At 29.0% G+C, this 23,973-nt stretch overlaps 1 protein-coding gene across 1 annotated transcript; it reads left to right on the top strand.

Moving 5' to 3' along the window:
* Window positions 1-1,411: 1,411 nt before the first annotated feature.
* Window positions 1,412-7,985, top strand: LOC127743926 (leucine-rich repeat receptor protein kinase HPCA1). The gene is made up of 19 exons (XM_052256153.1): window positions 1,412-1,917; window positions 2,462-2,585; window positions 2,675-2,746; window positions 3,109-3,183; window positions 3,274-3,345; window positions 3,416-3,577; window positions 3,888-3,962; window positions 4,066-4,137; window positions 4,275-4,346; window positions 4,441-4,509; window positions 4,604-4,678; window positions 4,776-4,847; window positions 4,922-5,056; window positions 5,142-5,611; window positions 5,926-6,078; window positions 6,174-6,313; window positions 6,414-6,633; window positions 6,743-6,978; window positions 7,258-7,985. Exons 1-19 carry the CDS (start codon window positions 1,803-1,805, stop codon window positions 7,783-7,785), a joined length of 2,937 nt encoding a protein of 978 aa, XP_052112113.1. The 5' UTR covers window positions 1,412-1,802; the 3' UTR covers window positions 7,786-7,985.
* Window positions 7,986-23,973: the final 15,988 nt, after the last annotated feature.

Here is a 23,973-nt window from a genome sequence, read left to right as displayed (position 1 = left end):
ATGATAGATGAGGAACGAAACATTTTTTTTTGTTTTTGGAATTAGGAGCAACGAAACATTTTTATTTTTTTTAGGGTTGAGTTTTTTGGGTGGTATATATTGGGTCTTTTGTAACTATTGGGCTCTTCTTCTCGCAATGTTAGAGGTCTTTGGAAAAGAAAAATGATCTTGACCAAAAGAAAAAAGGAAAACAACAATGATGGCTGAACCAATAATCTTTCTGATACTTTCATCAAACTATCTCAAAGATAAAAAAAAAAAAGCTCAAAAACAAATTTTAAAATAATAAACAATAAATAAAAAAGTGAGATTATCAATTAAAATACAATAATAATAATAACAGGTTTTGCTAAGTAGACAATGATTTTTTTAAACAATATGAATAATAGGTTCTAAAATTGACCTAATAAAATAAAAAAATACTCCACCCTCAAATTATTTCCTAAACCTTAACATTAGAATAACTATCTGCACATATAGTGAATTGAACATCCAACTATTGTTAACTGTATATGAGTAAATCGAATCAAAAGAAATAACCATCTAATTAAAAATAATGAACACAAAAAAAAATTAAAGTGGGTACCTAGCTAGCCATCTTAGTAAAGCTCTTCACTTCTTTTGGCCAACAAAGCTTTAAGTAAAGCCAAGTCACAATTACACATAGAATTTTAAATTAATTCAGCTATTATCTAATAAACTTTGCATACACTTCTTTGATGCAGATCTATAGAACATTAGTGATGTGGGACCATGTCACACCTACCTAACTACTATCATTAACTATACACTATGTGCCACTTATCCATTAAACCAATGTACTGTCGCCATAGATGCTAAGATATTTCTTTATTGTCTATCAAGAATGAGAAATAGTGATCCAAAATTCTTGCATATTTTTTAGTATATTTATAATATATTTAACAAATTATAAACGTTAAAAATCAGTATTAATTATTTATGTATTGTTTTATAAAAAAAATTAATAAAAGAATAATCAAATTTTTCTATATAACGTAATTAAATTTTCCATGAATATCAAATATATATTTTTATGCAACAACTAATAAATGATTGATGCCAATGAGTTATAACTCAAATGACATAATCTTTCCATACTCATCTAAAAGGTCACGAGTTTGAATCTTCTTATTTTTGGTAAAAAAAAACAATAAATTAATCATATTATGTATACACAAAAAAAGTTATTAGTATAAAATATATATTAAAATACAAAATATATATTAACCGAGTGTAAAAAACACATATATTTATACATAAATATACACGTATATAGTAATTTTTTTAAATGCATATTAAATATACGTTTGAGAAACATGCAAGTATTTCTAAAATAATGACAATATATATTATGTCTATGATGATAAAGGTCAAAGTAGCTAAAGAAAAAAGTGATGTTATTCCATTTTGGAGGCTGACTACTGGTGAATGAAGAGTGAAGGTAACGGAATAAGTGTCAATTTGTTAATGATTATGATTATTACAACAACAACAAAGGGAAAAAAAAGTAGTAGTAGTAGTAGTGAGAAAATGACTATGATGTTGTTAGAGGTAGTGGCAACCGTTTGATTAGCTTCTAAGACAAGAAAAAATGAATAAAATTGGAACCAATTCAATTCCATGATACCCTTTCTCTTTCTTTTTCAAATGCTTCTCCCTCTTCTTCTTTCTATGCTTGCCATGATAAACATGCAATATATTTTTCATTATTTTTTTTATGATATCATGTTTTGATGTTTAGTTTGTTTTGTACAATAAGAAGAAGAAACAAGTGTTGAGAGATGCTGAGAGTTTTGTCTCTCCCCAAGATGGGAATCTTCCTCCATTTGTTGTTGTCTTTGGGAATTTTGTTGGCTGAGATTCATGTCATTTCTTCTTATACTGATCCTCAAGATGGTAATGTGTTACTAAATTCTCTATCTTTTTGTTATTCTAATCATTTTCTTTTAGATATAGCTAATCTTGATTTGGAGTATTAATCTGGTTTTGTTAGTGTTTATTATTAGCCTTAGTCTAAACTTGATCTAAAGTATATATAATACTTTTTCTGCTTAATTACTTGAAAATATGCTGTGGTTTCTTGTAATTTTCTATATGATTTGAATGAAATAAAATAAAATAAAATAAAAATGCTAATTATGCTAAATGTTATATTAGAAGGTAACTTCATACTGAGTTGGAATTGGATACCTTATAATATATACAATTTTTTTTATCCATTTAATACATAATTTTTTTTAAGTCAACTGGTAATTAATTAACACATTAGTTAATTCACCATTGAGTTGTTGTGCTCAAAACTTTTTTAATTTTGAGCTATTTTTGGTTGGTTGGTATTATAAATTATGAGATTAGTAAGAAAATTAGTCACTTAATTAGCATATATTCATGTACCTTATTATAAAGAACTTTGTTAATTTATAAAATGTGTGTGGTGTAGCTGCTGTACTTAGATCTTTGAAGGATATATGGGTAAATACACCACCAAGTTGGGACAAATCAGATGACCCTTGTGGAGCACCATGGGAAGGAGTTACATGCAACAAATCAAGGGTTACTTCATTGTAATTATTTATTATCAATTAATCAAGCCATGTTAATTTCATCCATTTTTTTTGTTTTTTTTAATCATACTTGCATTTTGAATGTGTAGGGGACTTTCAACCATGGGCCTCAAAGGTAAACTAAGTGGGGACATTGGTGGACTAACAGAACTTAGATCTTTGTAAGTATGATTTCTTTGATCTTTCTTGTTACTTAAGGTGACAACAACAGCATCATGTTACTAATTTAACCAGTTACAATCACTATTAGACCTCGTCATGTGTTGATTTTCATCACTGACTGAATAATAATTGTCATGAAATCGTTTCTCTTAAAAGCTTAAGCTTACTGATATCATGTCGTGAAATTAATGCTTTCGTAAAATTATGTTCAAGTATTGCCTTTGGTCAAGGAAAATGAAATTTACACATAGCTACAAAGTGACATGATCTTTCATGGTACTTTACAAGAAAAAAAAAAAAGAAAATTTAAGAAGAAATTTTGCCTAACATGTTTTATGCTAACTATATTATTGAACTGTAGGGACTTGTCATTCAACAAAGGTTTAAAAGGTTCTCTGTCTCCAGAGATAGGAGACTTAAGGAATCTGAATATTCTGTAAGATTCCTTAAGAAACAAGATTCATTTTCCTTATATTCACAAAAAAAAAAAAGCATACTAATACTTTCTTTCCTTAATTTGTGTCAGCATCTTGGCTGGTTGTAGCTTCAGTGGCAGCATTCCAGATGCATTGGGGAATCTTTCACAGCTATCCTTCCTGTAAGAGCAAATCTTGTATTTTTATTTGTATTTGTATTTGTATAAGTATAATGGTGTGGTTGAATAACAGGGCCTTAAACTCAAACAACTTCACTGGAAAAATACCACCTTCATTGGGTAAACTCTCCAAACTTTATTGGTTAGACTTGGCAGATAATCAACTCACAGGGCCTATTCCAGTTTCAACCTCCACCACCCCTGGATTAGACCAACTTCTAAAGGCTAAGCACTTGTTAGTATTTTGACTCATTTTTTTTATTTATTATTTCTCGAGTAATCACTTCATTCAACCCTTCAATAAAATATAAAGGGTAAAATGGTTCCGATTTAAAAATAACAAACTTATAATCAACCTGTATATGTACGAGAAAACACTTGTATGTTCTTTTTTTAAGTGTGAAAGGCGAAATTTCGATGAATTTATCATGTTTAAATACCGAAAAACTATTTATCTTTAGTTTTTTTAAAAAGAATAATGTAAGAAGCAGTATTTCCTTCATCTTATAATAACTGTTTTGAATTGTATTTGTAATTTAATGCAGCCATTTCAATAAGAACCAGCTTTCAGGTACCATTTCCCCCAAACTTTTCAGCTCTGACATGGTGCTCATACATGTGTAAGTTCATATATTTTATTTTATTTTTCCAAAAATTGGTGTTTATAAGCTTGTGATGTCATCTATTTTACCATTTGTTACAACTTTTTCATTTTCCTTGCAGATTATTTGATGGAAATGATTTATCTGGTTCTATACCAGAAACATTAGGACTAGTTCAGACACTTGAGGTTCTGTAAGTAATTGCCTCATATTTCAGTTTTTTAATAAATTTTCTCAACTCTTTCTACCAATCTAATTTTATTTTTTCTCTTTATATTATTTAACTAGTTATATATTGTTTCTAATGATTATAATTTCAATTTATAACAGCCGGCTTGATAGAAATTCCTTGACAGGAGAGGTTCCTACAAATCTCAATAACCTTACAAACATCAATGAATTGTGAGTACTTATATTCAGAAATGAACACATTAATATTTTGTAATAACCTTAGTAATCATGATAATAATAATAATAATGCTGTGTTATCTTTCAGGAACTTAGCACACAATAAATTGAAAGGTTCTTTGCCAGATTTAAGTCACATGGATACCCTCAACTATGTGTAAGTAAATAAGCATGAGTTTATGTTAATTAATTTTTCCTCTAATATGATGCTATCTTACTTATGATGTTAATCAAATTATAATATTGTGTAGGGATCTTAGTAACAACTCCTTTGATCCCTCTGAACCTCCAATTTGGTTCTCATCTCTACCATCACTCACCACTCTGTAAGAACTTACCAACTACTACCTTCGTTTCCAAGTAACGACCGATTCGAACAAATAAACTGATATATTGAAAAATTAATGTACATTTGTTTTGAAGTGTTATGGAGTTTGGATCTTTGGAAGGTCCTCTTCCATCAAAGCTCTTCAGCATTCCTCAAATTCAGCAAGTGTAAGTTCCTAAGATCCTTGTTTTGAACCTGCCCTTATTATGTTATATAAAAATTGATGTTACTTGCATTGCAGGAAACTGAGGAACAATGCATTGAACAATACATTAGACTTAGGTGACAACATTTGTCCACAATTGCAGCTTGTTGATCTTCAAGACAACCAGATTTCCTCAGTAATCCTCCGTTCGCAATACAAAAACACATTGATGTAATTATCTGGTTAGAAAACATTTGCATGGTTTAGGAAGTTGATTAACAATTATAAATGTTTAATCTCTTCTTGAATTTGACAGCCTTATAGGAAATCCAGTGTGCAGTGTTCTCTCAAACACAAACTACTGCCAACTTCAGCAGCAGCCTAAGCAACCTTACTCGACAAGCTTGGCGAATTGCGGAGGCAAATCTTGTCCGCCGGATCAAAAGCTTAGCCCTCAAAGCTGTGAATGTGCATACCCTTATGAAGGGATGTTGTACTTCAGAGGACCCTTGTTTAGAGAACTCTCAAATGTTAACATTTTCCATGAACTTGAGATGAGTTTGTGGGTGAAGTTGGACCTAACACCTGGCTCAGTTTCTTTGCAAAACCCTTTCTTCAATGGTGATGATTATCTTCAAGTGCAACTAGCTTTGTTTCCTCCATCAGGACAATATTTCAATAGGACTGAAGTTCAAAGAATTGGGTTTGATTTGACCAACCAAACTTACAAGCCTCCTAAGGAGTTTGGACCTTATTACTTCATTGCATTCCCTTATGCTTTCCCAGGTACATAGAAATATGTTACACCTTAACTCTTGAGTAAAGGTTGATTTGGTTCTTGTCCTGGAGATTCTAACCATGATTCAAATTAGTCGTCGAGATTTCAAAAATAGCAAGTTTGTTCTTGAAGTTACAATTCATGATTCACTTTAGTCCCTTTAATAGAGTGAATCATCGAATGTAACTTCAACTATGAAATTGCTACTTCGAATCTCAATGTCTCTTTATTTCTTGTCCCTAGACACCAAACAAAGCCTTATCTTTGCAACTTTATGCAACTAATTAAGGTGACAAATGCAACTAACCTGGAATTGTTTCAGATTCTAACAAAGGAAACTCTCTTAGCACTGGTGCTATTATTGGTATAGCAGTAGGCTCATCAGTTCTGTTTCTGAGCCTCATAGCTTTAGCAGTATATGCAATCCTGCAAAAGAAGCGCGCGGAGCGAGCCATAGGATTAAGCAGACCTTTTGGTAATTCATTTATCTATTTGATTGTATTTAAAGTCTTATTATATCATCACTTGTGTAACTTTGAGAATTAATGTGAATTCATCTTTGTGATCCAGCATCTTGGGCACCAAGTGGAAAGGATAGTGGAGGTGCACCACAATTAAAGGGTGCAAGATGGTTCTCATATGATGAACTGAAAAAGAGCACTAGTAATTTCTCTGAAAGCAATGAGTTAGGATTTGGTGGTTATGGCAAGGTATGTTAGACTTTTAATGCTTCTATGTTAATTGTTAACATTTTTTTCTTTTCATTTTGGTTATGGTGAATGTATGTTAATTCAGTTTGGATGGATTCAGGTGTACAAAGGGGTGCTTCCTGATGGAAAAATCGTCGCGATCAAGCGAGCTCAGCAAGGATCAATGCAAGGAGGCCTAGAGTTCAAGACTGAAATTGAGTTGCTTTCAAGAGTTCATCACAAGAACCTCGTTGGACTCGTCGGATTTTGCTTCGAACAAGGAGAACAAATGTTGGTCTATGAATTCATGCCTAATGGAACACTTAGAGAGAGTTTGTCAGGTTAGTTTCCATGCTTAACTGATTGATTTGTATATTCATTTTTAGCATTTGAAAAAGAAAAAATGAACAAAAAAAAAATAATGTTTTCTGTTTTCAATTCGAGTTGTAGGAAGATCTGACATTCATCTTGATTGGAAGAGGAGACTTCGAATCGCCCTTGGCTCGGCCAGAGGACTCGCTTACCTTCATGAACTTGCCAACCCTCCAATTATCCACAGAGATGTGAAATCCACTAACATCTTACTAGATGAAAATTTGACAGCAAAGGTTGCAGATTTTGGACTATCTAAGTTAGTATCAGACAGTGAGAAAGGACATGTTTCTACTCAGGTTAAAGGAACATTGGTAAGAAACATTTGCACTAGCACTTATGTTGTTCAAAATCATTGTTCTGATTTTATCTCAAAAACTATAGGGTATATATCACAATAACTTGATGAGGAAGTTACCATCTTTTGCAGGGCTATTTAGACCCAAATTACACTATTAAATGTCCGTGTAAAACTATTTTATACTGCTTGTGCATGAGAAGTGAATTCTAGTATACAAGTTTAATCACACAATTTTTCAATTTGTGACAAGATTCAATCTAGTTCTTGATGACAAAAGTTAACATCTTTACAGGGCTATTTGGACCCAGAATACTACATGACACAACAACTAACTGAAAAAAGTGATGTGTATAGCTTCGGAGTAGTTATGTTAGAGCTCATAAGTTCGAGGCAGCCCATTGAAAAGGGTAAGTACATTGTCCGGGAAGCTCGGACGGCGTTCAACCGGCACGACGAAGAACACTATGGAATGAGAGAACTAATGGATCCAACTGTGAGGAACACACCAAACCTCATTGGGTTTGGTAGGTTCCTAGAGTTGACTTTGCAATGTGTTGAGGAATCAGCCGTTGACCGTCCAACAATGAGTGAGGTTGTTAAGGCACTTGAGACAATCTTGCAAAATGATGGAATGAACACAAACTCAACCTCTGCTTCTTCATCTGCCACTGATTTTGGAGCCACCAAGGGTGGAGCAATGATGAAACATCCTTACATTGATACTTCAAATTTTGCAAAGAATAAGGATAATGTGAGTGACAACAGTGCCTTTGACTACAGTGGAGGATACACAATTTCAGCAAAAGTTGAACCAAAATAGATAAATACTATGTTATATATATACATGTTCTTGGTAGTAGTGGTAGTAATGCTATTTGTACATCAAGAAGTGGATGTTAAGAGTTATTGTGTTTAAGATTCATGACACAAAATATTGATGATAGTAAATAAGGTCATATTTTGTGTCTCTACTCTTAATATTTTTACTTTTGTGCAAATAACATTACTGTATTTTTTTTTCTTTTTGAGATATTTAAGTATGTTTGGTTTGGGAAAATGTTTTTAATTTTATTTTTAGTAATTTTTATTTTTAAGATTTTATAGAAATAGAAGTGAAATAATAACATTTTATTTGTTTTTTTAACAAAATTCTAGAACTAGAAAATATTAAAAATAAAAATAAAAAATAAAAACACAAATCGGACATGTACTAATTCTTCTTTTTATTTTCATTCTCGAACTAAAATGGTTAGCTTTTTTTTGGAAGGGAAAAAAGAAAACTAATGTTTAGGGAGAAAAATGTGGTAGAGTAAAAGTAATCTTAATTTCATTTGAGTTTATATATATAAATTTAAGAAAAAAATTCTTTGGATTCCTTGAATCCTTGTTATGAGTTATTCGGTCAATCTTAATGTTTAGCTTATTGAAGTTTTGCCCAAGAAAGATTCTCATTAAGTGATTAGAATTAGGGTTGGCAATATATATGTTGGGTATTCAATTTAGACCAACTCATTTACATAGGGTGCGGTGCAAATTTGTCTGTGAATAGGGTAGAGTGCATTACGAATTTACTTGTAGGTAGGGTAGGATACAGGTTTAGGATATACTCTATTTTACCCTACTCGCATCCCTAATATATTATATAATATATATGTAAAAGTTATGTATGTAGTGAAGAAAGTGAGGAGTAATTACCTAAATCCGTCATCAAAGATTTTAAAATCGGACATTTTAGTCCCCAAGAAAAATTAATACACACAGATCAATCCCCAAGGTTTTACTTCAACAGACAAATCAGTTCCAGTTCATTTTTCGGCAAAGTAATTACCCAGATCAGTCTCCAAAGATTTTAAAAATGGACTTTTAGTCTTCAAAAAAAATTAATATACAAATCAATCCCCAATGTTTCTCTCTGTTAAACATAACAGTCTTCCTTCCAAAAATAAAATAAAATACAATTATTATTATTATTATTATTATTATTATTATTATTATTATTATTATTATTATTATTATTAATTGTACAATAATACTGTACTATATTTTTTGTATTTTTTAGACAAAAATAATAATAAATTTATTCACTAGATTCTTTTATATGATACCAAATTTTAGGAAAAAGACTAAATCAGCAAAGGAACAAATTCATGGGATGCAGGCTCATGGAATCCTGACATCTAAAATATTAGGGTATATGACTGGCTAGGCGGGTGGTTATTCCTTTATGGGGTTCAGCAAGAAGGACACATATAACTATGTTGACCAGAGTAAGCGTCCCAAGATAGTGGACGGAAATTCTAATGCCGCAATTGTATACCTAGAGGGAAAGGCAGTTGCAGACCCAATGAGCATATCGAGATACAATTTAACTAAGGATAACATGTTGGCAAACATGTTTTGGGCCGACGGAGGTAGCAGGACTGATTATCAATTTTTTGGGGATGTTCTTGCATTTGACAGCATCATTCGCCTTCTTCTCTTTTTCTGCAAAAACTCTATCAAATCCAACCGAATGTTACCTAAAATAATAAGAATTTCACACGACTCAAAGTAGCATCTATAATGACTAAAAGATAATTAATTCTTGATTAAACTCAACAAATTGAATGTAAATTCACTAGAAAAAAATAGAAAAGATGCTCATACATCACACACACATACATAATATTCTTTTACAATTTCAGTAGAGACAACTATCTGTCTTTCGGTAAACGTCGATCCACTCTTATTTCCAAACAACTACCTGTCTTTCGGTAAACGCCGATCTATCCTTATTTCCAACCCTAAATTCTAAACCCTCTAGACTATTAAACCTTAAACCCTCCAAACCTTACATTCTAAAATATAACCTTCTAAATCTTAAACCTTAAATTTCACCTAATAAACCCTAAACACTATTCTTAATTTTTAACCACTAAATTCTACACTCATCAATAAATTTTAAATTTTAAATCTAAGATCCTAAATCATAAACCCTTAACTACGATGTATAAGCTAAGTAGAATTTGTTTTTTTTTTTTTACATATATTTAGAATATTATGTATATATAAGAGTTAAAATAAAAAAATCAATAAATTTTAATTAGGAAGTTTATTTCTTTTAGTCAATACCAATTAACTTTTTTAAATTAATTTTATTTATTTTATATTTTAAATCTTAAATCTTCTAAAAGTAGAATTTTTACAATTAAAAAATAACATTGGTTAATGTGAATAGTTAAAAGTTGGTTCGTTAACTATATTTTTACTAATTAATAGATATATAATTTTTTTATCTCAACCAATTTTTGAAAAAAGACTAATAATTTTACTTATGCTTATAAAATTAAATTTCAGTTTGGTGTTTAACTACTTGGCTAGTTTTTAAAAAGATAAAAATTCACGTGTAATTATTTTTATGTAAATTTGTAATTTAAAAATCGTTGGAAGATTTGACAAATTTGACTAAATCATTATTTAACAGTTTTCAACGGTTAATTTCACATAAAGACAACTACTTATAAGTCTTCACTTTTAATAAATATATTATCATTACTTATTTATTTTTATTTAAATTTTGATATTAAGTCAAATTTAACAAAATAAATATATGGTTAAATTTAATAAAATAAATATTTTAACATAAATTTCAAAAAAGTCATTTATAATTTATTATGGAGACAAACAAAATAACAAAAGGACATATATATATATATATATATATATTCTTTTATAATTTCAGTGGAGGCAAGTACTCGTCTTCCGGTAATCGTCGGTTCCCTTATTTCTAACCCTAAATTTTAAACCTTCTAAATTATTAAACTTTAAACCCTCCAAATTTTACATTTCAATCTATAACCCTCTAAATCCTAAACTTTAAATTTCACACAATAAATCCTAAACTTTATTTTTAACTTTTAACCACTAAACTTTACACACTAATCAATCAATTCTAAATTCTAAGTCTTAGACCATAAATTATAAACCTTAAATCATTCAACTTAAAATAACCATATGTAACATTTTCTATCATGTAACATTAACTAGTTCCATGCATGTCATCTCTTACCAACTAACAAATAACTCCTAAACTAAAACATTTCATCTCAAATAATGTCTCAATTTACACATATTTTACTTTACGTGTCAACAATTATAAGATATATCGTCCACCAAATAACTAAAATATAACATTTTTCCTCCATAAATTATTATACATTGCATTAAACCAAACTAATTGCATTTTAAAGATATTTATGACAATACAATACGATACCACATATACTAACTTTAAATGATATAATCACTCTTATAACTAAAATTTCTTAAATATTCATAATGTAATGACATAATCACATATGCATTCATCAACCCTAATAAAAATAGTCCATCAAACCTCATGCAACAAAATTTAACATTCTTATATTCAGCCTATTATTATTATTATTCAAATATGTTTAATAACAAAAAAATATTAGTTAAGAATTGTTAAAAATTTTTATTTAATATTTATTCATTATTATAAAATAAGTTCTGACTTTTTTTTACCTAATATTATCAATTATTATTATTATCATCGTTGCCATTATTGTTGTTGTTGCTATTATAATCTCTACTATTTTTCTTCCTGTTATGCCACTCTTTTCAATTTTCCGCTCATTTAATTAGTGTTAGTTCCATCAATATGGTTTTTGTTTACCATCAACTAATTTTTTCCAGCTTTAGTCATTGCTACTAATATTCTTCTTTTGTGATTGATTACCAAAAATTAAATTGATCTTAAACTCGTAACATCTTTCTTTTGATTATAAAAAACAATAAAACCCATATCCACATTTTACATAAAAAAAACAATAGGCCCATGCAAAAACGGCCCACAAATCAACATATTTAATATTAAGATTAATTTAAACTAATCACAATAAGATGGATGACAACATAACGTCGAGTTCTGACTTTGATTCAATAATTGTCGACGTTCCTCTCAGCATCAATGCCACGTGTATAGAAGTAGCTTCAACCACGTACTTTCATCACCTAAATAATCAATATGCGTTCATCACCATAGTATTTATTTCCAAATTTACGTGGCAACAAAATCGTGTCCCTCCGAGTCCTAGCAAAATTTCATTGTCATTGTCACTACCATCCTAAATTGGAGAAGACAATCAGAACACCTTCGTTCCTCACCAAATAATTTTTCCTATTTAATCAAATCGATTATACAGAGTAGATAATCGTTGAAAGCGTCTCGGTGTCCACTACCCGTAGTCTATTATCGTTGCTCCACGAAAAACATAGGTATGCTATTCCCAGTTTTTCAAATTAGAATTTTTTGGTCCTTTGTTGTATGTTCTCTATAGTTTTTATTGGTTGAGAAATGTTAGAAATTTGGATTAGAGTTAGGAGTAGGATTAAGATTTCTATTGTTATAGTGTTATCTATTTATTATCTGTGGTTACATAGAATGGTATCTTAGATTATATTGTCTTTCTTACAAGGATGACCACCATCCATATAACTGTCTATTAATCATAGAAGAAGGCTTGAGAGAGGTCCCTGTGAAAAGCTTGTGTATGTTGGTGGGAAAGTAACAGAGATTAAAAGAGTTAATGTGGATACTCTCAATAAATTTTTCATAAGCGATTTACTGAAGAACATTAGGTATACGTCTATCATTGATTTTATTGGCTAGAACCTGGTAAGGAGTTTGATAATAGGTTGAAATTGTTGAGGGCTGATATGAACATAGTTAAAATATATGAGACACCTATGAAGAATGGCAACAAAATTGTGTTATATATAGAGCACCCTGTGAATGATGCTATTATGGTTGAAGAGAATATAACTCCAACAAAGATGAGATTGAAAACTTGTGCAAAGAGGATTCCAACTCCAAAGAAGACTCCAAAAAGAAGACTTATAGTTGTTGAGGATGATGATGATGCTAAAATACTGGGTCATGTATAAGTTTTGAGGGAGGGCCATGGTAGAGGAGAGGCCCAGAATAAGGAAGAGTCCCATGAAACAAGTAACTAGGTTGAAGTTAAGACCCAAAAGGAGAACAGTGGCAATGTGGCCCAACAAGGACCTCAATAACCACCTCCACCAACCTATTCATCAAAACAGATGTCTCATCTTTCCATAATACCTATGCAACCAGATGAACCACCATCCAATCAATCCCAGCCTTCACAACACCCCAATGAGTGAAACCAGCAGCCAATATCTACTGTTACTTCAACATCTCTAAGTACAATTTTTGCCTCGGGATTCAATCAGAATGAAGCTCAAGGAGCTGAATAAGTAACACAATACATTCTACAACTATATAGGAACTCATTTTCACATTCAAACCCTGAGTCAGACCCAATTCTACCCTTTGGTATAAATAGTACTCCCTATAATAATGAAACCATCCCAGATGAGCATGTTGAGGGAAGATTTAAGGTGAACAAGAGAAGATTAATAAAGAGGCCTTTCCCTATTGGACAATCCTTCGTATCAACCCTAATCCCGACAAGCCTCTAACCTTCTATGTCCCTGCTGATGTGGAAGAATTCTCTGATAAAAATGTTAGATATATCATTGCTTTGAGTCAGAAGAATTGAGAAGCATATCAAGTGATAAAGATGCTAATCAATATCCAGTCTTTTCTCATAGCAATGTCGATGCTCCTGTTAGCCAACTCCAGTTGGAGTTGGGGATGGAGTTTGAAACACCTCAACCATTTCAGAAAGATAGTTCGAAAATTCAACATCAACATTGAAAGGAGCATATTTTTTCTTAGATGTGATTCAACCAAAAGCAAAGTTATATGCTATGATGAGAAATTTCCTTGGCAAATATACTATGCTAAGAGATTTTTTCCTCTGAGTTATCAGATGAAGACATTTGTTAATGAACACACCTGCAGCAGAGACAACCGTTATAAGTCAGCTGATAGAAAATGGATTGTAGATGAATTAAAGGAGAGAATAAGAGTCCAACCAAATTTGCCAGTCAAAGAGGCTGACCAATTCTTTAAAGATGAGTATGATGTGCTGATCAATAAAAAAAATTTACAGATCAATGGTCAAAGCAAAGGAGAGGATAGAGGATTCTGAGGTTGCTCAATATGCAAGACTCCGTGATTACGCAAACGAGATACTAAAGACTAATTCGGGTCCATGATGAGAATTCACACCAATTCATGATTTGATTTAAACCCTCTATTTCTTAGAATTTATGTATGTTTTGATGCCTGCAATAAGGAATTTTTTGGAGGATGCAAACTATTTATAAGGTTAGATGAGACTTTTCTCAGAAAGTACAACAGGGGGGTCAATTGCTTACAACCATAGGACCTAACACAAATAACCACATATACCCTATTGCCTATGTAATTGTAGAATATAAAAACAAAGAGAGTTAGAAATGATTTTTAGAGATACTAAGAGAAGAATTTTGGAGATCTAGACCAAACAGGTTTAACTTCATGTTAGATATACAAAAAGTACTTAATATACTTATTGAATTTAGTGACTTAGTGTGATGACTGATTTATTAATTTTTTAATATGTATGATTTGTATAATTAGTGAGACCATTTATAATGAATTATTCTATTTATTGATATGTATTATTTGTAGAATTGTGCTCCTATTATTGATGTGTATTAATTTCAGAATTTGTCGCTGTTTTTGGTTTAGTATAGTAATTTGTATTAGTTTTTCATTTCATTGATTTAAATAAGTGAAGTAACCATGATTTTTATTATTAGTTATGCCGTTTGCTGTTAAGGGTTAAAAAGAAGTGGAATGACAAGTAGATAAAAATGTGTACGTGAGCATGTGCCAATGCCATTACAACCCAAGACTTCAATGCTGCTATGAAAAGACTTAAAAAAGATCAATACTCAGACTTAGCATTCGAAAGTGATATTCCGTGATTACAAGGTAAGTTTCTTATTTCATAAATATATTTTATCAGTATTTACATCTTTTAAATAGTAATTTATTCTTCAATTTAAATTTCCTTAATTGATTTTTCAAAATTTTTAATCTATAACAATCTCATTTTTAATTATATATCATAATTGATTATTTCCTTAATAGAATAATATAGTAGAAAATTGATTAAAAAGCTCACACCAAAAGGCATCTTGTATGTTATAGGTTTCTCTCCCAACTCAAACTATTAAACTATTTTATATTTGAGATTGATTCTCATTATATCTCAATTACTTCTACGAATTGATTTTTTATAATAAATAAATTTCAAAGTGATTACATTCTAAAATATATCTTATAATTGATTTTTTTTCTTAATTAATAGAATAATGTATTAAATTTTATTATTAATTATTGATTCTTTCCTTATTCATTAAATCTCATTATTAGCTTTCTACAAATCTCAATATCATTACTCTTTTTAGAGATACAAATGGAGTTTAGTATTAGAATAATATAATGATGAAAACCACGATAATGATAAAAGAAATGGGTTTATGGTAATTATTCTAATATCATTTTGTCAAATCTTACCCCTTTCCAAAATAGATTGCTTTATTTATCTTTATATATATTTGCACTTTTATTTTCATTATAAGTTATATAATAAAAAGTAAATAAAATAATAGTAATTTATAATCTTAAAAATTATATAATTAAAAATTATTAACATAAACATAACATTTAAATGTATCTCATTTCAATTATTTTAATCAGCTACTTCTAATTATTCTAAATTTAATATATATTAGTGTGTATATACTTTTTTCCAAATATCCTTTAATCTCTTAACAATTAACATGTTATATTTTTAGGAATTTTTTGCTAGGACAACCGTTAAATTCCAAATATCTTCTTTACTAACGAAATTGTCATTTTTATATGAGATCCATCAAATTTAGCAAGTAGTTAGATCATTTTTACATGTAAATCTAAAAAATAATATTTGAAACTGTTTTCTGACATACTTATCATTTTTTGTTGGATATCCAAAATATTAAAAAGAAGAGGCTACATATACTAAACCGAATTAACATGATGAGGTCATCTTTTGATGCTAGTCATCTAACACAAATTTTGTTATTTTGTAAGACTCAAATTTAAAATATTTACTTATTTATGTAGATATAAAAGGAGTATTTAACCTTTGAAGAAAAAACTAATGAAGAGTATTTGACAATCAAATTAATTTTATTATAAAATAATTAAGTTATGAAAAATATTATTATAAAATAAATATTTTTTTAATATAATTTTATACTTTCACAAAACAACATTGTTGTTTGTGTTCAAAAACGATATAAGATTTTTATGACTCTTTAGAGATAAAATTTTGTTATTAACTATAATATATTCAAATTGATAATTCTTTAAAAACCAATTTAAGATACTAGTGTATTACCAAAAATATAAGTAGAAATATCTTATTATTAAATTTTTAACTTACCATAAGATAAAATAAATTTTTAAGAAAAAATTTAAATTTAAGATCAAATCTCTTATTCCAAAAAACTAATATCTTTTTTACAAATATAATTTATTATTTTAACACATTGTAAATAAAGATTATGTAAACAAATTAATGATCACATAAAATTTTTTTATTAATTGTCAGCAAACTAAATTTAGAAAAAATATATCCTATTTGATAGCAACAATTATCAAGATTTTTTAGATATAAAAATTTGTTGAAATTGAATTTTTTTTGAAACAATTTTTTTATATTAGTGTATAGTAAAAATGTTTTAAAAAGAAATAGTTATCAAAAGTATACTAAAATAAAGTTTACTCTAAGACAAATAACTTTTTTAAAATATTATTTTATACATTCATAAAATTATATTATTTTTTTGTGTTAAAAAAATCAATTTACTATCTTAACATATTGCAAATAAAGATTATGTAAACAAATAAACAATCACATAAAAAATTTTATTAATTGTTAAAAAACTAAATTTAGAAAAAACTTATCTATTTGACTATAACAGCAATTCTCAATACTTTTTAGATATAAAATTTTGTTAAACTTAAAAAATTTAAAACCAATTTTGGATATTAGTGCATCAGTAAAAATAAAAAATAGGATTTCCTATTTTCTCTTTTTATTATTAAAGATTAAATCGATGAAAAATTCTATTCCAAATAAAATCTAATAAGTTATTAAAAATAATACTATTTTATACTTTCACAAAAATAACATTGTAATTTGTGTTAAAAACAAAATTAATTTATCATTTTAACACATCGCATATAACAATTATTTCAGCAAATTAGTGATCACATGAAAAACTTGTATTAATTGTTAGCAAATAAATTAACAAAAAATCTATGTGTTTGATAGCAATAATTTTTATGACTTTTTAGATATAATGGAACTAATATATTCGAATTGAAATTTTTTTTTTAAAAATCAATTCAGAATATTAGTGTATCACCAAAAATATAAGTAGAGATTTCTTATTATTAAATTTTTAACCTATCAAATTTTAATTTAAGATAAAATCGCTTATTTCAAAAAATTAATATATTTTTTAAAAATCTAATTCATTATTTTAACACATTGTAGATAACGATTATGTAAGCAAGCTCATGATCACATAAAAAAACGTTATTAATTCTCGATAAACTAAATTTAGAAAAAATCTGTTCTATTTGATAGCAACAATTATCAAGTTTTTTTATACATAAAATTTTGTTGAAATTGAAATTTTTTTAAAACAAATTTTTTATATTAGTGTATCAATGAAAATATTATAAAATGAAATAGTTATTAAAAGTGCACTCAAGTAAAGTTTACTCTAAGACAAATAATTTTTTTAAAATACTATTTTAAACTTTTATAAAATTACATTACTTTTTGTGTTAGAAAAATCAATTTATTATTTTAACATGTTGCCGATAAAGATTATGTAAGCAAATTAACGATCGCATAAATTTTTTTATTAATTGTTGACAAACTAAATTTAGAAAAAATTTGTCTGATCCACGATAACAACAATTCTCAATAATTTTTAGATATAAAATTTTGTTAAACTTAAAAGAATTTTAAAACCAATTTTGGATATTAGTGTATCAGTAGAAATAAAAAATAGGATTTTCTATTTTCTCTTTTTATTATTAAAGATTAAACCGATTAAAAATTCTATTCAAGATAAAATCTAATATAAGTTATTAAAAATAATATTATTTTATACTTTCACAAAACAACATTGTTATTTGTGTTTAAAAACAAAATTAATTTATTATTTTAATACATGACAGATAACGATAACTTATTAATGATCACATAAAAAATTGTATTAATTGTCAATAAATTCAATTAACAAAAAATCTATCTGTTTAATAGCAATAATTTTTATGACTTTTTAGATATAACATTTTGTTGGAAGTAATATATTTGAATTGAAATTTCTTAAAAAATCAATTCAGAATATTAGTGTATCACCAAAAATATATGTTAGAAGTAATATATTTGAATTGAAAATTTTTTAAAAATCAATTCAGAATATTAGTGTATCACCCAAAATATAAGTAGATATCTTTTATTATTAAATTTGTAACCTACCAAATTTTAATTTAAGATAATATCTCTTATTCCAAAAAACATATTTTTTTAAAAATCTAATATATTATTTTAACACATTGTTGATAATGATTATGTAAGCAAATTGATGATTACATAAAAAATTTTATTAATTGTCGACAAATTCAATTTAGAAAAATTTTCTTCTGTTTGATAGCAATACTTATCAAGACTTTTTAGATATAAAATTTTGTTGAAGTTGAAATTTTGTTTGAAACAAATTTTTTATATTAGTGTATAAGTGAAAATGTTTTAAAATGAAATAGTTATCAAAAGTATACTCAAATAAAGTTTACTCTAAAACAAATAACCTTTTTAAAATACAATTTTATACTTTCATAAAATTATATTATTTTTTTTGTTGAAAAATCAATTTAATATTTTAACATGTTGTAGATAAAGATTATGTAAGTAAATTAACGATCACATAAAAATTTTATTAATTGTCGACAAACTAAATTTAGAAAAAACTTATCTGTTCGACCATAACAGCAATTCTCAATACTTTGTAGATATTAAAATTTTGTTAAACTTAAAAACGTTTAAAACCAATTTTAGATATTAGTGCATCAGTAAAAATAAAAAATAGGATTTCCTATTGTCTCTTTTTATTATTAAAGATTAAATCGATGAAAAATTCTATTCCAAATAAAATCTAATAAGTTATTAAAAATAATACTATTTTATACTTTTACAAAACAATATTATTATTTGTGTTAAAAACAAAATCAATTTATCATTTTAACACATCGCAGATAACAATCATGTTAGCGAATTAGTGATTACATAAAAAATTATTATTCATTGTCAGCAAATGAAATTAACAAAAAATCTATGTGTATGATAGCAATAATTTTTATGACTTTTTAGATATAACATTTTATTGGAACTAATATATTTGAATTAAAAATTTTATAAAAACCAATTCAGAATATAAATATATTACCAAAAATATAAGTAGAGATCTCTTATTATAAAATTTTTAATCTACCAAATTTTAATTTAAGATAAAATCTTTTATCCCAAAAAATTAATATCCATTTTAAAAATCTAATTTATTATTTTAACATATTGTAGATAACAATTATGTTAGCAAATTGATGACCACATAAAATTTTTTATTAATTGTCGGCATCTAAATTCAAAACAAATTTGTTCTTTTTCATAGCAACAATTATCAAGACTTTTTAAATATAAAATTTTGTTGAAATTGATTTTTTTTAAATAAATTTTTTGTATTAGTGTATCAGAAAAATGTTTTAAAATGAAATAGTTACCAAAAGTATATTCAAATAAAATTTACTCTAAGACAAATAACTTTTTTAAAATACTATTTTATATTTAGTGAAAACTCAGCTGCAGTCAACTTTACGTAAAATTGATAGTTAAGAGTCGTTAAATGATTTAACTGATTTTATCAAATTTTCATTTAACGGCTATCAGGTGACTACATCTGAGTTTCCACCTTTATACTTTCATAAAATTACATTATTTTTTTGTTTCCACCTTTATACTTTTATAAAATTACATTATTTTTTGTGTTAAGAAAATCAATTTTTTATTTTAACATGTTGCAGATAAAGATTATGTAAGCAATTTAATGATCGCATAAAAAGTTTTATTCATTGTCAACAAACTAAATTTAGGAAAAACTTTTCTGTTTGACGATAACATCAATTCTCAATACTTTTTAGATATAAAATTTTGTTGAAGTTAAAAAATTTTTAAAACCAATTTTGGATATTAGTGTATCACTAAAAATAAAAAGCAGGATTTTTTTTATCTCTTTTTATTGTTAAAGATTAAACCAATAAAAAATTCTATTGAAGATAAAATCTATTTAAGTTATTAAAAACAATACTATTTTATACTTTTACAAAAGCACATTGTTATTTGTGTTAAAAATATCATTTTAATACATCGTAGATAACGATCATGTCAAAAAATTGTTAATCACATGAAAAATTTGTTAGCAAAAATTTTATGACTTTCTAGATATAAGATTTTGTTGGAATTAGTATATTCGAATTAAAAATTTTTAAAAATTAATTCTGAATATTAGTGTACCACTAAAAATATAAGTAGAAATCTCTTGTTATTAAATTTTTAACCTACCAACTTTTAATTTAAGATAAAAATTAAATTTAAGATAAATTTGAAATGTAAGATAAAATTTCTTATTCCAAAAAGTTGATTTTTTTAAATTTAATTTATTATTTTAATGCATTGTAGATAACGATTATGTAAGTAGATTGACAGTCATATAAAAAATATTATTTTTGTCAGCATACTGAATTTAGAAAAAATCTGTCGTATTTGATAACAACCATTCTCAAAATTTTTTGGATATAAAATTTTGTTAAAATTAAAATTAAGTTAGAGATCTCTTATTATTATTAAAGATTAAACCGACCAAAATTCAATTCAAGATAAAATCTATTTAAGATAAATTTTCAATTCAAGATAAAATTTCAATTTAAGATAAAATCTCTAATCATGAAAAAATATTTTATTTTAAAAAAATAAAATAGTTACCGAGCGTATCACTCAAGTGAAGTGAGAATTATTGTTCACAATCACACACAGAAACGTACAAGAAACGAAACTACTTATATAATAATTATTATTTAATAATTAACAAAATAAATAGAAATAATTATAATTATTTGTTATTTCATATGATTGAAGCAAGACAGCGTTGTTCTCTCTCTTTCTCCGCACATTTCAAGAGCTTAAAATCATTTATAAAAATTATTGCACACCTGCTTGCGATTTTTTGGCCGGATTCTTCTGGCTTTCTCCTTTAGCTTCGATTGCCTGCGCTTCATAGCTAATGCTTCATTTTGTTCTTGAAGAATCGCCAAAATGTCCTCCTCATTACTGCATGGTATTGCCCCTGATTCGACCTCCAATTTTCAAGCTTCTTTATTTTCGGCCATTTCTTCTTTCCGGCTCCGGATATTGTTGCCTCTGCACAGCACGGTACCTTCGTCTGTATCCATCCCTGCTTCAGTCCCATCTCTTTCTTGGTCTTCTTGTTCTGTTACTTGGCCATCATCATACATTGCTTCTAACCCTGCCGCCACAGTCCTGCCCATAGCGCCCAAGCAATCTGTTTCTTCATGGGGTTCTTCGAACGGACATCTCCCATCCTTCTCGTTCCTCTTCATATTCCTGCCCAAGCCTTAATGGAAATCGAGCTGCTGCACGGGTGTTGCGCTTCCTGGGCCCTGATCTTGCTGCTCGTTGCTGCGTCCATGGTCCTCATCTACAGTGTGCAAAACCGTATCATCAACCCCAGCTGCCTCCCCGTCGTTTGCCTCAACCGACCCGAAACCGTGCGTCGCCCAGTGCTGACGTTGCGCGGCTTCAATCTCTGGCGAACGCATCCCATCTTTTCTCCTCCGCAGCCGTTGAGAACCCTCTAGGAAGCAGGCTTCGTTTGCTGTACCTTCGTCTACCCGAGGCGGGCGCGCTCTTGTAGCTTCCTCATACAGCCGGGTTGGGTCGCCCACCAGGCCTGCCTTGACCGGTCTAGGGAACCCAATATCTCCCTCAGCTGGTCTTTTTTGTTTTTGTATTCGCTATTCCTACTTTTTAACACATAGGACCTGCTTGCAATAAGCCTAGTAACATTCTTTCTATAAGCATTTGAAATCTCATTATAGAGTCCCTCGTAATTGCATGACAATGTGCAATCGGAATCAATCTCCTGGATAATTGCAGTTGGCCCCGCCGAGATTTTCTTCCCCTTCGTTAGAGCGTTATCACAGCCTTCATAATGATAGTTTGAATTTTGAATATTCCATTCATTCAATTCGAAGGCCAAAGTTACTACTTTGCCCTTTTCCTGTTTATCCTCCAATTGTTTCTCCACCATAATCCCTGCCACCGGATCCACCTACCCACCGTCGACTCAGCGCCGTTACCGGCTATTGGCCTTATTCCAACCTATTGCCTATCTTCCGTGGCCCCTATCTTCTTACCTTGTTGGTTGATCTTCTTCTCCGGAAAGCATTCCTCCTTATATACCTCGTTACCTACCTCCTTCACTAGAACATCAAATTCGCTCGCTCCAATAGTGACATGAATCCACCCGTTGATCTTATTGAACATACAAGTATCTATTAGGACGCGGCTAACACTAAACGAGTTACACATTTCGGTTAAGGTATCACACTTTACCACCTCACCCCCATTGACCTCCTAATCTTGTAAAAGTCTCTGTTGAACAAGCGTGCAAAGGTACTCTATAGCATTCCAACCATATTCTTCTAGTCTCGCTCATCTCAGACTCGTCCCATCTCCATACCATATGGAACAATTTTAAAAGATCGTTCATTCTGAATGTGTAGGCCTCCTCCGCATTAGCTAATGTGTCAAACGTTAATATTGCTTTGTATTCTCCCATCTCTCTTACGTGCGTGACGCACAACCATTCATTATGAACCGTTTGACGTAGTGCTTGAAAGTTGATCATCTTCTTTGTGCTCCCCGCTATACTCCTTTGTAACCAAACAATATTTTCTTTTGCCACCGGTATTTTGATTTTCCTCGACCATCCATTGCTATTTGGGGCCTTGATCTGCGCAGTCCTTGCAGGCTTATCGACATGCTCCTCCGGCTTCCTGACGTTCTTATGCTGCTTGGGTCTATCTTTCTGACCTTGTCTTATGGGTTCCTACACTCCTTTTCTTCTGATGTCCTTCGGTTTAGACTCAGATTTTCTTCTGTATTTTGCTTCTGATACAAATAATCTTTTACCTCTCAACACCATGTGGTTCATGTTTGCAACAGCTTTCAGTGCTCCCGCCTTTGTAGTGTACCGAATAAAAGCGAACAGATAGATCTATCCATTCTTGCTCTTTCGCGCAAGGTAAATGTCTATAATTCTGCCCATCCAATTGAACAAACTGAAAAGTTCACGTTTTGATATATATACCGGGAGATTATCAACGAAAACGGAGAAGGATTCTAACTACAATCGATGATACTCTTCTTTGTTCCAAATCTTAGGATCCTTACCTTGTTGGTTTGTTTGCCTATTGCTACCCTCCTAGTGTTTGCCCACCCAGTGTTTTCCCGCCTCTCTCTCTCTCTTTTCTCATCTCTCTCATTTCTTAATTGATACATAAAAGTCCAAATCCAAATGAATGCTATTCGATCATGCAGTGCGTCATATTTTCATGCTATTAAAAATAATACTATTTATACTTTCACAAAACAACATTGTTATTTGTGTTAAAAAAAAATCAATTTATCATTTTAACACATCGCAGATAACAATCATGTTAAGGAATTAGTGATCACATGAAAAAGTTGTATTCATTGTCAGCAAATGAAATTAACAAAAAATCTATTTGTATGATAGCAATCATTTTTATGACTTTTTAGATATAACATTTTATTGGAACTAATATATTCGAATTGAAAATTTTTTAAAAACCAATTCAAAA

The sequence above is a fragment of the Arachis duranensis genome, unplaced genomic scaffold, assembly GCF_000817695.3.
Source record: "Arachis duranensis cultivar V14167 unplaced genomic scaffold, aradu.V14167.gnm2.J7QH unplaced_Scaffold_165934, whole genome shotgun sequence".
In the NCBI taxonomy this organism is placed as follows: Eukaryota; Viridiplantae; Streptophyta; class Magnoliopsida; order Fabales; family Fabaceae; genus Arachis; species Arachis duranensis.
Note: the sequence above shows the minus strand (reverse complement) of the source record. Positions and strands in the feature narration are given on the sequence as shown.

What these genes read in the sequence shown, in the direction of transcription:
- LOC127743926 (XM_052256153.1), top strand. Translation starts at nt 1,803, where the DNA reads ATGCTGAGAGTTTTGTCTCTCCCCAAGATGGGAATCTTCCTCCATTTG. An exon ending in GACATGGTGCTCATACATGT is followed by an intron (nt 3,963 to 4,065) that starts GTAAGTTCATAT and finishes TTTTCCTTGCAG; the next exon opens with ATTATTTGATGGAAATGATT. An exon ending in CTCAGGTTAAAGGAACATTG is followed by an intron (nt 6,979 to 7,257) that starts GTAAGAAACATT and finishes ACATCTTTACAG; the next exon opens with GGCTATTTGGACCCAGAATA.